Below are 16,773 nucleotides of genomic sequence, written 5' to 3'. Positions count from 1 at the left end.
AAATCGTATTTATATCCGAATAAATTAAAAACTTATCTGACATTATGTGAGATTTAGTTAATGTCTACAGTAAATATTTATTTAAAACGTTCCTTGACACAATCAAGGGGGCGGTGGTGGCCTAGCGGTTAAGGAAGCGGCCCTGTAATCAGAAGGTTGCAGGTTCGAATCCCGATCTGCCAAGGTGCCAATGAGGTGCCACTGAGCAAAGCACCGTCCCCACACACTGCTCCCCGGGCGCCTGTCATGGCTGCCCACTGCTCACCAAGGGTGATAGTTAAATACAGAGGAAAAATTCACTGTGTGCATCGAGTGCTGTGCTGCTGTGTATCACAATGACCATCACTTCACTTTCACATCACATCACTTCACATCAATTCTGTGGGACTCTAGTTGTGAACGGTGCTGTAGATGACATGAGACTCAGCTTCTGCCTGAACAGGAGATCTGCAGCGACAAGAAGAAGAAAGCGTTACAGAAGGTCCAGTGCAGCTTGCTGTGGGATAGAGAAGAAATGATATGATGATGCATACTTAGTATGAGCAGCTGGTCCAAAATAGACAGTGGTGTACTGAACATCATCCTGATTGGATGCAGCACTGTGGCTGCAGTCTTTCCTCAAGACGTCTCTCTGTAGATGTGTTGAATAAACAGAACACACACACAACACACACACAACACACACAATGTCCTATAGTGAAGTCAGGGCTGAAGAAAAACAGGAGATGAATGTAAGATGAATGTACAGGAGACAACAGTCTCTCTCATTAACTCTCTCCCGTCCCCAATACAAGGACACTTAATCACACACACACACACACACACTGATATGCACATACTGATACACACTCACCCCGCCCGCTTTTCTGGTTGAGTGAGAGATGGTACGCATGGCTGCTGCTGTTTTTACTATTTACTTTACATGTTGTGTAGAGTCTATGTGTTTATGCTGTTGAGGTGTTTTTACCCCCCATTGGAGTAAAATCTGGGGGTTGTCTTTTCATCCTCCTCATAGCGCAAATGGAATAACACACGACGCAAAAACATAACAAAGGACATTGTGCACCGACACATAATATAGTGCAGGTCAAGACAAACTAGACAAAGCAGGTGGACAAGTAGCAGCAATATGGCAATATATCCGTGTACAAATGTATTTAGTATATAGTATATATGGTATATGATATACTATAGTAAATACGGTGTTATTATCACAGTTCTGAATGTGAGATGAATGTACGGGAGACAACAGTCCCCCCCAGATTTGTACCTCAGTATCGTCCTTCTTCTCCTTTCTGTACCTACATTAAAAATAAAGATGTGAGCACAGATCAGCATGTCTGTCATGTACTTCCATGAGTTGAACATACAAAACAGGTTCTCACCATAAGAAACACACGGTGATGAGACATGATAGACCCACAGCTGCTGCCACTGTTATTACTGCATATAGAATCCACGTAGGAGACGTAGGAGACGCTGGTTTATGCGCTAAATAGGAGAAAATCATATGTAACAAGATCTATAGAGCTGGAAATATTATATTCATTTTTACAGGATGTGTCATATTTCAGTATCACAGTTCAACTCCAGTCAGTGTCAGGACTGAAGGAGACCCTCCTGGCCTACAGCAGCAGGACTCATGCCATCCCTCCTCATTATCATGATCTCGTCTTAGAACATGTACAGTCATATACTGATCACTTCACTCAGTGGACTAGACCAGACTACAATAAGATCTTTTACATTTAAATGATCTTTTGGTCCAGGACCAGACTTAAACCACGACTGGAAATGGTGCAGTAATAGCAGGAGCTAAAAAGAGAAAAAGAAACAAAAAAAGCCATATCCAATCCCATCTGTACTGGTACCTTTAAATGCGAGAAGAACAGCAGTAGAGTTCTGGACTCCAACTTCATTCCTCGCCTGGCAGGAATACAGTCCAACCTGAGCAGAGGTGAAGTTAGTGATGGTGTAGTTCTGTCCTGCTGCTACTGGAGATGTTACGTTCTCCTTAAACCAGGTGTAGTTCTGCACTGGAGGGTTGGCATCACTGATGCAGCTCAGAGTCACTGAACCTCCTTCAGGTATCTCAGCAGGTGGAGCAACCAGTACTCTGGGGTTCTTGGGAGAATCTGAAAAATTTAACTTGTTCATTTTAATGTTCGCTCCACATATGAAACACATACAGTGATGTTTTTTGAAGATGGAAGTCCTACAGACATCTAACATCGAGCTCCACTTCAGCAGAAGACAGGTCCTCATGGCCTTTAACAGCACAGGAGTATCTGCCCCCATCCTCCCTGCTGACTGGGTGGAGCAGCAGTTCATTGTTCTTGGTGGGTTCCTTCTCTAAAGGTTCTCCGTTCTTCTTCCATGAGTATGTAGGGATGCTACTCAGATTGCAGGAGGTTTTACACACAAGTCTTACATCATTTCCTTCTGTTGCTGCACCAACAATTTCCACCTGCAGATCTAAGAATTTAATCAGAATAAAAAATACAGTTATTGTCTGTCATGTGCTGATAAGTCTGTGTGTTGAGCAGCACTGGGTGGTAATGAAGCTGCATCAGAATGTTTCTTATGTTGGTATTCAAGAAAAAAGCATTAATGCAAAAGATGAACTGATGCAATTTGTTCACCGTACCTGTTACTGACAACATGATTCCTTGTTTACCGACCCATTTTTGTCCTCTTTTATGTGTTATAATTCTGCAGTTGTACTCATGCGCATCACTTTTATTCAGTCTTGTTATGTTGAGGAAGCACCGACTTTTTTTATCTCCACAGTCTGCATGAACTCGGTCTTTGTAGTTTGGATGCTTAGAGAGATCAGTATAGTCTGTCTTTCCATCCCATGGAGCCTGTACATGTTCAGTCCAAAACACTTCCTTCACTGTAAGTCCAGGGGGGTAAGTGTAGTTGCAGGACATCACAGCTGATGTTCCCTCTAAAGCACAGATAGATGTAGGTCTGTACTCTACACCCCACGTCTGACCAACACCACCTGAAACTAACATTTACAATAAGAGAGAAGGACACTATAAAGAAACAATGTTTTCTGGAGCTGGTTCTTTTTTTAAAGTAGAATAAATAAATATGAAGAGAATTAAAGTACCTTGGATGATGAGTGTAATAAGTGCAGCAGTAAAGATCACAGATGGAGAAGCAGCCGATTTTATCTTCATTGCCGCCGTGAATAATAATTAAAATGAGAAATTCCTCAGCTGTCTGACTTCTTAGCTGCTTTAAAACCATCTAGAATAAATGAGGAAGACGCTGGTTTATTCTGACGGCCCTGTGGTTTTACTTCATTTAAATTCAAGTAACTCCCATATCTGGCAAGTTGATGGTTCTGCAACTTCTCATTTTTATTCACATAATTCAGAGGAAATTAAACTCCTTCAAACCTGTTTGAGCTGGAAAGTGGAGGGTCTCCCCAGTAGAATGTTGCTGGAGAGAAAGTTGTTGGTCGGAGCTCCAGCATGTGGAGTGAAGTGAGAGTGAAATGATTGTCATTGTGAAACACTGCAGCACAGCACATGGTGAAACAATAAAACGTGTCCTCTGTATTTAACCATCACCCTTGGTGAGCAGTGGGCACCATGACAGGCGCCCGTGGAGCAGTGTGTGGGGACGGTACCTTCATCAAGGGGACATCAGTGGCACTTTGTCAGTTTGGTATTTGAACCCGCAACCTTCTGATTATGAGTCTGCTGGACCACCACTGTCACCAAGGTGTGCAGGACGTACATATGACGTACACATCTACACACACACACTGATGTGCTCATAACATGTGCAGGTAGGATGGGGACAAGGCATAAGACTGATCAATGTCGCCCTCTAGAGGCTGCTGTTCCTTTTTACAGGTCATGTAATTTCCCTAAAACACATGCATCACACCACCTACAGGGAGATCCAGTCATCATACAGGGAGATCCAGTGATCAGGGTGGGCAGATGGATCATGTCATGCCAGTGCAGACGTGTCCACAGTAGATCAATTCTGCATGTAAACAGAAGTGAGTGTTTCAGTGGGAGACGACAGAAACAAAAAGTCACTAAACACACAAAGACATCAGCTGCATGTCATCTAATTATTATTCAAATCTCATGCAAGACACCGTCTCAAGATACAAGACGCCAGATGTCTTCACATTATTATTTAAGCAGCTCATTACTTACATGCACACGCTTAGGGATCCACACAGACACATAGAGGGACACAACAACACCATCCACCTCTTTATTGTCTCTTCAGTTCACTTCTTACAAACTGGACTCTAAACCAGGGAGACAAAAATTAGACTTTGTGTCTGTGTGTGTGTGTGTGAGTGTGTGTGTGTGTGTTTTTTTTATTTCTTACCTCCGTTCTTCATTATTTTGTGCTTCATCCCTTTGAATATTAAAACAGAAGCAGCAAGTAGCGAGTCCTCCAGCAACTTCACCTTTATTACTTGGAAATAAAATCTGGCACCATCCTCAGTTTGGAGTTTAATAAGAACAAGCACCACCGACGCTGCCTAAAGTCAAACAGAGAATTAAAACTATCTGACATTTAAACTAAAGGTAATATGGATTCAGTAGGACTTCCCTTATGAGTCTGTGCCAGTTCTTTATACATTTTGACTTTTTTTTGACACAGCCATGGTGGGTCTAGTCAGCAAGAACGATGTTGCAACATCAACAATCTGTTTCAGAACGTAGGCAAAACCAAAGAGATGATTGTTGACTTCCACCTCTGCCAGAAGGTGCCACTGAGGTGCCCTTGATGAAGGTACCATCCCCTCACACTGCTTCCTTGGGCGCCTGTCATGGCTGCCCACTTCTCACCAAGGGTGATGGGTTAAATGCAGAGGACACATTTCACTGTGTGCACTAGGCGCTGTGCTGTAATCAATATTCAGTTTCACCCCAAAATCTCATTCCAAGGTTTTTGGAAAAACTGGCAGCTCTGTTTAAATGCAAGTATCTCCCATACGTGGCAAGTTGATGGTTCTTCAACTCCTCCTTTTTATCGCTTTTATTCACATAATTCAATAATTAAGAGTAATTAAATTAAACCCCTGATAAACCTGTTGGAGTTGGTAAGTGGATGGTCTCCACAGTAGAATGTTGCTGGAGAGAAAGCACGTTGGAGGTCAGGATGACCAGGAATTCTATGTTCAGTTGGTGATCATAATCTGAGTTTGGCCACGAGTGTGTGGTCCTTCTTATTTAAATGAAGGGATTGTTTCTTTTAACACTGAATGATGTAAATTTTTAGAGAAAGCTGTTGTCACGTAGGTCCTGGGTGCTGAAGGTAGCACGTCAGTTTTTACTGGGTCCGGTTTCCCAAAAAATCAAAAAGACAATTCAAACAAAACATAATCCACAAAGCACCCACCAAATAAGCAAAGGTGTTGTCTGCCACTCAAGCAGACTGACTCCCCGACCAGGAACCCCCCCATACCTAAGATGAAGTTAAGGGTAGTAGCTTTAACTTCATGAGCAGTATCTGTGGGACAGCCAATCTCTGTCAGAACTGTGAAGAAAACTGGACACACTGCGACTTCTAATAAATAACTAAACGAATTCACTGCATATGTGGCAATTACAGCTTGAACTTGAACTAGTACACCGCGCTCGTACATTTCGCAGTTGGCAACGCAGCACATTCACTTTCGTCACGCTGCTCAGAGCGAGAGTGACCACGTACATGCAGAGCAACAGGGGAGCCTGGAAAATACGGAGAAAGAAATTTGAAGAATTAAATTAAAGTGAAGTGATTGTCATTGAGATAGACAGCAACACAGCACATGGTGCACACAGTGGGATGCGTCCTCTGTATTTAACCCATCACCCTTGGTGAGCAGTGGGCAGCCATGACAGGCACCCGGGGAGCAGTGTGTGGGGACGCCGCTTTGCTCAGTGGCACCTCAGCGGCTCGGGATTCGAACCGGCAACCGTCTGATTATGGGGCCGCTTCCTTAACCGCTAGGCCACCGCTGCCCCAATGAAGTTATTGTCATTGTGATACAGAGCAAGCACAGCACAGCAATGTTCATCATAGGTACACTTTAACTGTGAGATACAGAATGTAAAAACATTACTCAGGATTTTTAAATCATCCTTCACTCATTACGTGCATTAATGACACATGTCCACACCTTCACACCATCAGACTCCAACACCAGACAGCTGTCTAAAGCAGTGGGGGGGCAGCTCTAACCACATATCACCACTAGGGTACGCCGAAGCATCACACTACTAAAGATTATAAAAAAGCATACGAGTTTACAGTCATTTATTCTAAGTTAATTTCACCCATCGCTCCCTCAAACACTCTTTTGTTAAGGTCAGGCATGTGTCCCTAACAAGTGTCTTTTCAATAGAGAACATTAATGAATGCAAACATTGCAAGTCACATGGCGTTGACCAGACAATGAAATGTACCAGAGGGTCACCACAGCCACCACCACCGTTACATCTAAAGCTTCAGGGATCTTCAAATAGACCATTAGCATTATGTCATGGCCTGACTTCGGAGGGGTGCCCCGATCTGCCGTTTTTGTGTTATCATCGTTGTCGCCCTAATTGGCCTAATTGTGTGTGTAGCGGTTCTTCTTCTGCGTTGTGTATTTTTATTTTGCTCCTCGAACAGCAAATGACGAGATGACACCAAGAGATGGCTTAACCGTGTGTATTTTTCTCTTACAGCCCACGCCATGTGTTCAAGAGAACGGAACCGGGTCCCCGACCCACTAACCCAAGGGCACAGCCGTCACAAATTTTTGGGGGGGTGATCAGAGTTTTATAACGCAAATAACTTTTCACAATAACCCTAAATAAAACCAGAAACATATGTGATGTAACCAGAAACACTAACACACTTAGATATTACACAATTAAATTAAACACATTAATAAAATTTGTCCTCTGCATTTAACCATCACCCTTGGTGAGCAGTGGGCGGCCATGACAGGCGCCCGGGGAACACTGTGTGGGGACGGTGCTTTGCTCAGTGGCACCTTAGTGGTACCTTGGCAGATCGGGATTCGAACCTGCAACCTTCTGATTACGGGGTCACTTCCTTAACCACTAGGCCACCACTGCCCCTTCGCAAGGCTTGGAAACATTTTGCTTTGGGGCGGCTTTTCTGCAGAGGGGACAGGACGACTGATCCATAGTAAGGAAAGGATGAATGGAGCAAGGTATCATGACTTATGGCAAAAAAAGAACCAGTAATCACAGAGCAACTAAAATGCTTTGTACGTTTGAAAGCCATGATGGTGTTAAATCATCTCACAAAGTGAATTTTTCACTTTTTAACATACTGATACATTCCTAATGCTGCTTGGCACTCTTCCTACAGATGTTTTGTATAGAAGATACTTGTTATTTTGGTGCCTTGTCACTGTAAAATATTCTTCCATGGTTTTCCACAGTAGTCGTAATTCAAATTATTCCCGGAAGTACAAACTATTCCAACCCTGTTCTCATTACAAGGTCAGCAGATGTCATTTGGAACATTGTGCTTCACAATTAAGACTCAGGCAGAAGTGGTTAGTAGACAGTTTTTTTTGGGAACTGCAGCAGTCAGCGTTAATATTAGAGAAGGGTAACTATTTACAGTAGACTCACTTCTGCATATATAAATTATTATTATATATATATATATATATACACACACACACACACACACACACACCATCATCCTACTTCTTAATGCACAGCTGACTGGAGCAGGGTGCACCATAATAAGATCCATTTATATTTTGTCAAAACAGCAAACCTATCATCCGTCCACGACTTTTCTTTGTCAGAACGACACAGACCCCATTGGTCTATGAAGACTGATGTCCATTTTGTGCGAATCACAACCATTGTGTAGTGATTTAAAGTCATAGTGGTGACTTCTGCCATCGCTACATAAGGTCTGATCCACTATATAAAGCAGCAGATGATGAACTGGAAGATGTCCAGGAGAAGACCTGAGCTGCTTCAGGTTGTACTAAATCCTCAAAAATGGGAGGCGTTTTGACTGGTTTGACTGGCCAATCAGCAGGCTGCAGGCAGTCTTTCTGGTTGAATTAGAAGTTGATCAGCTATGAGTACACACACTTAATAATATTTCAAGAGGCATGAATTACAACTTACTTGATGTACTTTGTTTGTTGTAGAATTTATATAGAATTCTGAGGTTTAGTCACTGAACCCCATGAATATGAATGTTCTGATAAACCTGATCAGATTTGGGATCTGGGGGAACAGGTTCTGATCAGATGTACGACACCCGGCAGTTACACACAGTAACACCAGACCAGATCACAAGCACCACCCACATATCTCACCTGATGGACTCGCCGATTTCACTCAGACACTCTCAAAACCTCTTGGCCTTAAATCTGTACGCAGAATGTATGTGGAACTTGATCACGTTTCTCATGTTGTTTTGAATTTTTTTTAAGTAAAAAAAAATTACATCCGAAAGAAAGTGTTTAGTTGTCACAAATGACACAGCAGAGTTCAACACAGACACTCGTCCTCCCTGGACCCTCCACTTCCTCTTCTGTCCCCTGGCATCACCGGATGAATGCAAGATGAATGACCAAGTGAGAGTAATAATAGTAGCAGTAGTGACATTTTTAGAAGCTGCTCACTCACCAACTCTCCGAGTTAACAGAGGAAAATACAACATTAACAGTCACAACAGCACTGTCTTTTCAGCAACCTTACATCCAACTTCAAATACTTAGAATGGATTCTGTGTCAACATTTTATTCGATTTTTTCTGGGTCCACGTCTATAATACTCCCATCTGTCTCTGGAGGATGTTTTTGTGAAGTGGAGTTAGATGAAGTTTTATGGGGACGTTTGCCACTCAGAACGCCTGTCTGCCCGTTTGGTGTATTAGTGGGTGTGGTCCTGCATTGAGGTTGGAATCATATTTTGGGAGAATTTGATTACTGAGAATCTGTATTGAAAAACCCAATTCTGATTTAATGTTATGTGATCATGGCAGTTATTGTCACGTCTCTGGGTCGGTGAGGGACGAAGGCGCAAAAACTGGACATTGTGAAGGTAAACAATATTTATTAAACACAAAATGGCCATAAAGGACAGAACCAGGTCTATGTTATTGTCCACATGAATGTGGCAGCACCTGCTGGGTGCTGCCTAACGGTTCTCATGGAGTCCATGTCCATCAAGCCTAATTGTTTTTTTACAGCCATTACCAGACGCCCTTATCCAGAGCGAATTACAATCAGTAGTTACAGGGACAGTCCCCCCCCTGGAGACACTTAGGGTTAAGTGTCTTGCTCAGGGACACAATGGTAGTAAGTGGGGTTTGAACCTGGGTCTTCTGGTTCACAGGCGAGTGTCTCATCCACTAGTGTACTACCACCCTTACTTGGGTTATTTCTGTTTATCCTGAAGTCTGAAGAACTGATCTACAGTCTTCCTGCTCTACTCGTCACCTCGGTCTCTGAGTTGGAGATACACAGCAGTAGGGTTCTGGACTCCTGCTACATTCCTCGCCTGGGAGTAACAGAGTCCGCCCTGAGCAGAAGGCGAAGTTATTGGTGGTTGAGGCGAGTCTCTCACCAGTCACATGCACTCTGCCACTTCTCCGTTGTGGTGCGGAGAGACGTTTATTTGCGCCACTGGCTGTTTCGTCATGCTGTAAATGTTAAATTAAAAAGACTCCAGACTGGGGTAAATTGTCTCCACCAGCAGGGGGCATTCTGAAGCAGCAGCTTGGATCCAGAACTGGCTGGAGGGGTCTTCTGTTACGGGGTGACAGAGGGGAATGGACTTGGCTGCAGGCCGCATCCTCAGCGCATGCGGAACAAGTCAGACGAGCAGAATCATTGTTGAAGGAAGCGTCTCCTGTGTGAATCTGGTCATTCTGTAGTTTATCGGCTGAAGTCCTAATCACAACTGGTTCAAATCCGCACAGCAGCGCAACGTAAAGCTGCGTTCATTTTGTAACCCGCCGTTAATCGATCTGCTGATCACTTCAGGCTGGCCTTTATTTCAGCCTTTATTATTTTTTTATCTGATAATGTGATGTGATTGAGAATGAGTGCAACAAGGAACCATACCCAGTCCTGCCTATAAAAGCCCTTTACTGAATTGTGAAATTCATTACTAAATTGAGTTTTAAAAAAATACTTTCCTTGTGTTCAGAAAAATTTGTCTACAAATTCTTCAGAATGGAAAATGAAATGCGCATCAGCGGGGTCACCGTGTTCACTTTGCTGTCTGACATGAACGTGCTTTCTCACATTTTCTTTATCTGCTTCCTTTTTGTTCCTTCCTGTTACTTCATTTGTTGGTTTGGTGTCTTGCCTAAATTTGTCTTGAGACATTGAAGCTGTACAACGAAAGTTCTGGCTCTGCGTTCAGTTCAAGTGATCCTGTCACGGCGCCGGGAACATGGCAGAGATGGAAAATGTTCGATGTTCGACTTCACAAGGCACACGTGGGAGCGAACAACAGGTTTATTTTCCTCCTTACGGAGTCAGAAATGAACAATTGTACTTACATTACTACATTACATTACTACATTACATTACTACGTTACTTGGTCATGATCAACAATGATTACAGACTTTCAAACTTGACCTGACATGGCCACGCGGAACCAGGATTTATGTTCTACCTCGTCTTCCCTGGATGCTTCCGGTTCTCAGTCGGGTCTCCCAAGAGCATAGCACACAACTCCTGACTGGACAACAGTATCCTCTCACAACGCCGCCTCCGCCTTCATCTTCTCGAACACTCTTCTTCCTCCAAGAAGACGGAGGGGAGGAAAACTGGTGAGCACAGGTCTCCACAAGTCGTGTAATTCTGGTGTTGGCTCTTCCTCCTATGACAGGAGCAACTTCATGTGACCCGACCAGGGGACACACGCCTCCTGGTCGGCATCGTCTCTGTCCTTGATGTCAGCTGCGCTTAATTGGGTTGGGTCCTGCATTCTGTAATGCCACGGGGGGTGGATTTGGGAGAGGCACAGACGCTCAACATTAGTGCATTGGGGGTGAAAAGAAACAATGGCCGAAACATGCTCACAAGCATCTAAAAACACGTAGCATGCACCCGACATCTAAGTCAGAATAATGCAGGACAACCTAGGAGCCTTGCAGATAGGTCCTGATCACTCATGCCTAATAAGCGGCACGTGGAAGAGATCAGGATCTACAGTGGTGTGAGACAGGTGCCACCTGGGTGAGTCCATTGGCACCAGGCGTCACACTTTCCTTTCCCTAACATTGAAAATGATAAACCTTCACACAACGTCATTTTTAAGTTTTTACGTTAAACATGCTGATATAAAAATGAATGCCAGCCCAGTGTGATCTGTTTAATCTAAAATCTTACAAATATGATCTTAAATAAAAAACTCCAAATAATTCAATAGCAGAGGGCCAGGCACTGACTCTTGAGGGACACCACAAATTTGACATCTATCTATATTATGTCTATTTTACATCTGGATCTAAAATATTATCACAGAAATGAAGCTCCAAGCCACAAATTGTATAGTCTTCATATCCTGTCAATAAACTACTTGGTGGAAATGATGTGCAGTAACTATATACACTAATTACAGAATCTGATTACTTTATTAAAACATGCAATTTTTTAAAAGGTTTATGTATGCACCTTTACAAATGAGATATAATGTCTGAAGGACCAGTTCATAACTGTGTTATTAATATAATATAGTAGATCATTTTATATAGACAGTAGATAGAAAACGATGCCAAATTGTGCTTAAATCAGTATAAATAAAAACATATATGACATTTTATTAAAATTAGTTCATATGTGGAGCAAATATTTATTTGCAAAGTTCTTTAACATGATCAATTCTGTGGGACTCTAGTTGTGAACAGTGCTGTAGATGACAGGAGATTCAGCTTCTGCCTGAACTGGAGATCTACAGTGAGAAGAAGAAAAGTTACCGAATGTCCAGTGCAGCTCACCATGGAAAAGAGGAGAAATGATATGATGGATGCATACATAGTATGAGTTGCTGGTCGAAAATGAACAGTGGCGTACTGAACATCTTCCTCCGGATCTCCTCCAGTCTGACCGGAGTTCTGAACGCTCTCCTCAGCAGAAGAATCAGAAGCAACTCTGTTTGTATTGATGGAGGCGTACTGAACATCATCCTCAGCAGCAGCAGCAGCTCTGTTTTTGTTGAGTGTCTGGACGTTGATGGAGGCGTACTGAACATCTTCCGGATTGTCTGCAGCACTGTGGCTGGAGTTTGTCTTTGAGGCATCTCTCTGTAGATCTGGTAAAATTGTCTGAACACACACACAATGTCCCATACTGAAGTCGGGGCTGAAAAGAAGCAGGTAAGATGAATGTAAGATGAATATACAGGAGACAACGGTCCCCCCAGATTTGTACCTCAGTATCGTCCTTCTTCTCCTTTCTGTACCTACATTAAAAATAAAGATGTGAGCACAGATCAGCACGTCTGTCATGTTCTTCCATGAGTTGAACATACAGAACAGGTTCTCACCATAAGAAACACACGGTGATGAGACATGATAGACCCACAGCTGCTGCCACTGTTATTACTGCATATAGAATCCACGTAGGAGACGTAGGAGACGCTGGTTTATGCGCTAAATAGGAGAAAATCATATGTAACAAGATCCATAGAGCTGGAAATATTATATTCATTTTTACAGGATGTGTCATATTTCAGTATCACAGTTCAATCACAAGAGTAGCCAAAGATTTTACTCAAGTATGAGTAGCAAAATAATAAGTAGTCCTCCAAAAAAGAGTAAGAGTACAGAAGTTTTTAGTGATAGGACTACACAAGAACTGAGTAACTGTTGTAAATTAAAAATGATAATATCAATAAATTATTAAAGTAAGATTTGTAGTAATTAATGGACTACATTTGAGCTAATGCTAATTATGCTTAAGCTAACAAATGCTGAAAGGGTATCGTACAAGCAGCTTAAAATTGTTGTATTTTGAGAAAAATTATGGCACACACAAATTTCCATTCAGATGTTGCTCAGAAAATGTTACGTCAAACGGGTTAGCTCTACTGGCGGGTCTGTCTGACAAAAATAAAGCATACAAATGGTTTAAAAAAGTAACAACCCAATGTAGTGAAGTTCCCCAATGTAGTGAAGTATGAGTAGAGTTTCTTATTCACAAATGTACTCAAGCAAAATTAAAAAGTAATGGCATTGTAAAACTACATTTTCTTCAAAACGCTCAAGTAAATGTAACTCATTACTACCCACCTCTGTCAATCACTGATCACTTCACTTAGGGGACTAGACTAAAATATTTTTTTTGTAATTGAAGTTCTCTTTTTATTCCTCTTTTTCCAGGAAGCTACAACAAAAACAAGTAGAGAACTTTCCCCTCAGATCTCCTATGATAATGTCATATTCAACAAGACTCAAAAAAGAGCCGATCCCACCTGTACTGGTACCTTTGAATATGAGAAGAACAGCAGTAGAGTTCTGGACTCCGACTTCATTCCTCGCCTGGCAGGAATACAGTCCAACCTGAGCAGAGGTGAAGTTAGTGATGGTGTAGTTCTGTCCTGCTGCTACTGGAGATGTTACGTTCTCCTTAAACCAGGTGTAGTTCTGCACTGGAGGGTTGGCATCACTGCTGCAGCTCAGAGTCACTGAACCTCCTTCAGGTATCTCAGCAGGTGGAGCACCCAGTACTCTGGTGTTCTTGGGAGGATCTGAAAAATTACATTTGCTAATTTTAATGTTCGCTCCACATATGAAACACATACAGTGATGTTTTTTGAAGATGGAAGTCCTACAGACATCTAACATCGAGCTCCACTTCAGCAGAAGACAGGTCCTCATGGCCTTTAACAGCACAGGAGTATCTGCCCCCATCCTCTCTGCTGACTGGGTGGAGCAGCAGTTCATTGTTCTTGGTGGGTTCCTTCTCTAAAGGTTCTCCGTTCTTCTTCCATGAGTATGTAGGGCTGCTACTCAGATAGCAGGAGGTTTTACACACAAGTCTTACATCATTTCCTTCTGTTGCTGCACCAACAATTTCCACCTTCAGATCTAAGAATTTAATCAGAATAAAAAATACAGTTATTGTCTGTCATGTGCTGATAAGTCTGTGTGTTGAGTAGCACTGGGTGGTAATGAAGCTGCATCACAATGTTTCTTATGTTGGTATTCAAGAAAAAAGCATTAATGCAAAAGATGAACTGATGCAATTTGTTCACTGTACCTGTTACTGACAACATGATTCCTGGTTTACCGATCCATTTTTCTCCTTCTTTATCTGTTTTAATTCTGCAGTTGTACTCATGCGCATCACTTTTATTCAGCCTTGTTATGTTGAGGGAGCACCAACTTTTTTTATCTCCACAGTCTGCATGAACTCGGCCTTTGTAGTTTGGATGCTGAGAGAGATCAGTATAGTCTTTCTGTCCATCCCATGGAGCCTGTACATGTTCAGTCCAAAACGCTTCTATCACTCTAAGTCCAGGGGGGTAAGTGTAGTTGCAGGACATCACAGCTGATGTTCCCTCTACAGCACAGATAGATGTAGGTCTGTACCATACACCCCACGTCTGACCAACACCACCTGAAACATAAGATGAATGAGAAGGACACTATGAAGAATAATCATTTTTGGCGCTGGATTGAAGCTCTACACATAATGCAGAATATTTTTATCACTTAATCATTTGACACATTTGCACCTACAACAACCTAAGCAGGTTAATTTCCAAAGTAAAATTTATAAATATGAAGTGAATAAAAGTACCTTGGATGATGAGTGTAATAAGTGCTGCAGTAAAGATCACAGATGGAGAAGCAGCCGATTTTATCTTCATTGCCGCCGTGAATAATGATTCAGGTTAGAAATCCCTCAGCTGTCTGAGTTCTTACCTGCTTTAAAACCATCTAGAATAAATGAGGAAGACGGTGAAGGTCTGGTTCATTCTGACGATCATTTAAATACAAGGAACTTCCTTCCTGTATATCTGGCAAGTCGATGTGTTCTGCAACTTCTCCTTTTTATCTGATTCTTCGTGTCTAATTTTGAACACTGAAGGTCCACTGGTACATCATACATCTTTTTAGTGCAGAACGATCAAGGTTATATGAAGAGCACGTGATCATCTTAGATTAATTCTACTAATGATAGCGTGTGAAAAACGTCCGAATTTAAATGAGGGTTTATGTTAAAGCTTCCCATGATGAAGATGTTTAATAGAATATGGACTGATTAGTAATTTATTAATAACACAATTAATTTGGTTTATTCCCCCGTGTAGGGTCTGACCTTTGACCCAGGTTTCAGAATTCCTCCTAATTGTATAGATGGATACCGACAGGAGTGAAATCCGGCAGTAATAAACTGATAAGTAAACAGCAAGCCGGACTTTGAGATGGACTGATAGGGCTGTTTCCTCCTTAACCTTCTTCTTTTCACTCCCATCATGCGCAACAGAACTTATGTAAATTATGGGAAACTTTTCAATCTTTACAAGAAACCTTGAGGAAACTGGACACACTGCAACATGTTTGGTTAAGAAAAAAATAATTTATTCTACATTTTATACTCTTTTTCATTTGAACTCAAAATTTTTGTAAATTAACCACAAGGTTAATCTTTTTTTTATTTAATAAGAGTGAATGTGCCTGTTGTGATCTAGAAATGCCACAGGGTTTCACACAAGTCACTTTATGTTATATATGTGTGACTTGTGATGTGTATGTGATGTGTATGTGTAACACTCTGTGCAAGACGCTGCAGATAAGGATCAGCCGGAAATGGCAACCATTTCTTACACAAAAGATTCTCCTTCCTTTTTATGTTCCTTATTCTGAAGTTTTCATATGAAGCACACATAAAACCTTTAGTTCTGTACAATTATATAATCTTTCATTTTGATTAAACTCAACAGGTTAGAGAATGTTTTTGGGATAGCCCTATCCTGTTTTATGTCGGTATCAGTTTGTGAGCATTATTGGTGATTCATCTTCACATAATAAATTAGAGTTTGGTGTTCCACATGGTTTCATCTTAGGTCCCTTGCTATTTTAATCATATGTGTTATCTTTTGGTCACGTCATTCGTACACACAATATTAACTTTCCCTGCTATTCCAACGACACACAGTTGTACCTATCAGCATTCCCAGATGAGAGGCAGCAGTTGAACAGAATAGAGAATTGTCTGAAGGACATTAGGCAGTGGATGCCCACCAACTTTCTTCTGTTAAACCCTGATAAGACAGAAGCTCTCGCACTTGGCCCCCCTGCAGTCGGATGTAAGCTGTCTGACTACATATTAACCCTGGATAGTCTTTCTATCTCATCAAGTACTGAAGTAAAGGATGTAGGTGTCCTCATCAATGCAGGTCTCTCATTCGAATTGCATGTAGATAATATCACTAGAATAGCATTCTTTCACCTTAGAATTATTACAAAGATAAGAAAAATGATCTCAATGCATGATACAGAAAAGTTGGTCCATGTCTTTACTACTTCAAGGTTAGATTATCATAACACATTACTGTCTGGATGCTCTAGTAGGTGCATGAGTAAACTCCAGCTAGTACAGAATGCTACAGCAGAGTTCTAACTAGAACTAGGAAATTTGACCACATCACCCCAGTCTTACAATCATGGCACTGGTTACCTATCAAATTTAGGATTGACTACAAAATCCTACTTTTGACCAATAAAGCACTTAATGGTCTTGTCCCGCAGTACCTGAGTGAAATTTTAGTTATTTATTACCCGCC

General features: G+C 41.8%; 2 protein-coding genes across 3 annotated transcripts; both read right to left on the bottom strand.

Moving 5' to 3' along the window:
- Positions 1-1,748: 1,748 nt before the first annotated feature.
- On the bottom strand, positions 1,749-3,250 carry LOC114785468 (B-cell receptor CD22-like). The gene is made up of 5 exons (XM_028971745.1): positions 3,119-3,250; positions 2,648-2,950; positions 2,224-2,475; positions 1,940-2,135; positions 1,749-1,815 (listed from the first exon to the last, which is right to left on the bottom strand). The coding sequence occupies exons 1-5, from the start codon at positions 3,186-3,188 to the stop codon at positions 1,749-1,751; spliced, it is 888 nt and encodes a 295-aa protein (XP_028827578.1). The 5' UTR covers positions 3,189-3,250.
- A 7,307-nt stretch (positions 3,251-10,557) lies between these two features.
- Positions 10,558-14,979, bottom strand: LOC114785737 (B-cell receptor CD22-like). 2 transcript variants are annotated; one of them, XM_028972282.1, is made up of 8 exons: positions 14,784-14,979; positions 14,241-14,600; positions 13,817-14,068; positions 13,453-13,728; positions 12,526-12,631; positions 12,411-12,441; positions 12,015-12,304; positions 10,558-11,931 (listed from the first exon to the last, which is right to left on the bottom strand). In XM_028972282.1, exons 1-8 carry the CDS (start codon positions 14,851-14,853, stop codon positions 11,874-11,876), a joined length of 1,443 nt encoding a protein of 480 aa, XP_028828115.1. In that variant the 5' UTR covers positions 14,854-14,979; the 3' UTR covers positions 10,558-11,873. The 2 variants fall into 2 exon arrangements, with proteins under 2 accessions (XP_028828115.1, XP_028828116.1); XM_028972283.1 differs by having other exon boundaries at positions 10,559-11,931; positions 13,465-13,728; positions 14,784-14,978.
- Positions 14,980-16,773: the final 1,794 nt, after the last annotated feature.

The sequence above is a fragment of the Denticeps clupeoides genome, chromosome 3 (assembly GCF_900700375.1).
Source record: "Denticeps clupeoides chromosome 3, fDenClu1.1, whole genome shotgun sequence".
NCBI classification, from domain to species: Eukaryota; Metazoa; Chordata; class Actinopteri; order Clupeiformes; family Denticipitidae; genus Denticeps; species Denticeps clupeoides.
The sequence above is the reverse complement of the archived record's forward strand: the minus strand, read 5'-3'. Positions and strand labels throughout refer to the sequence as shown.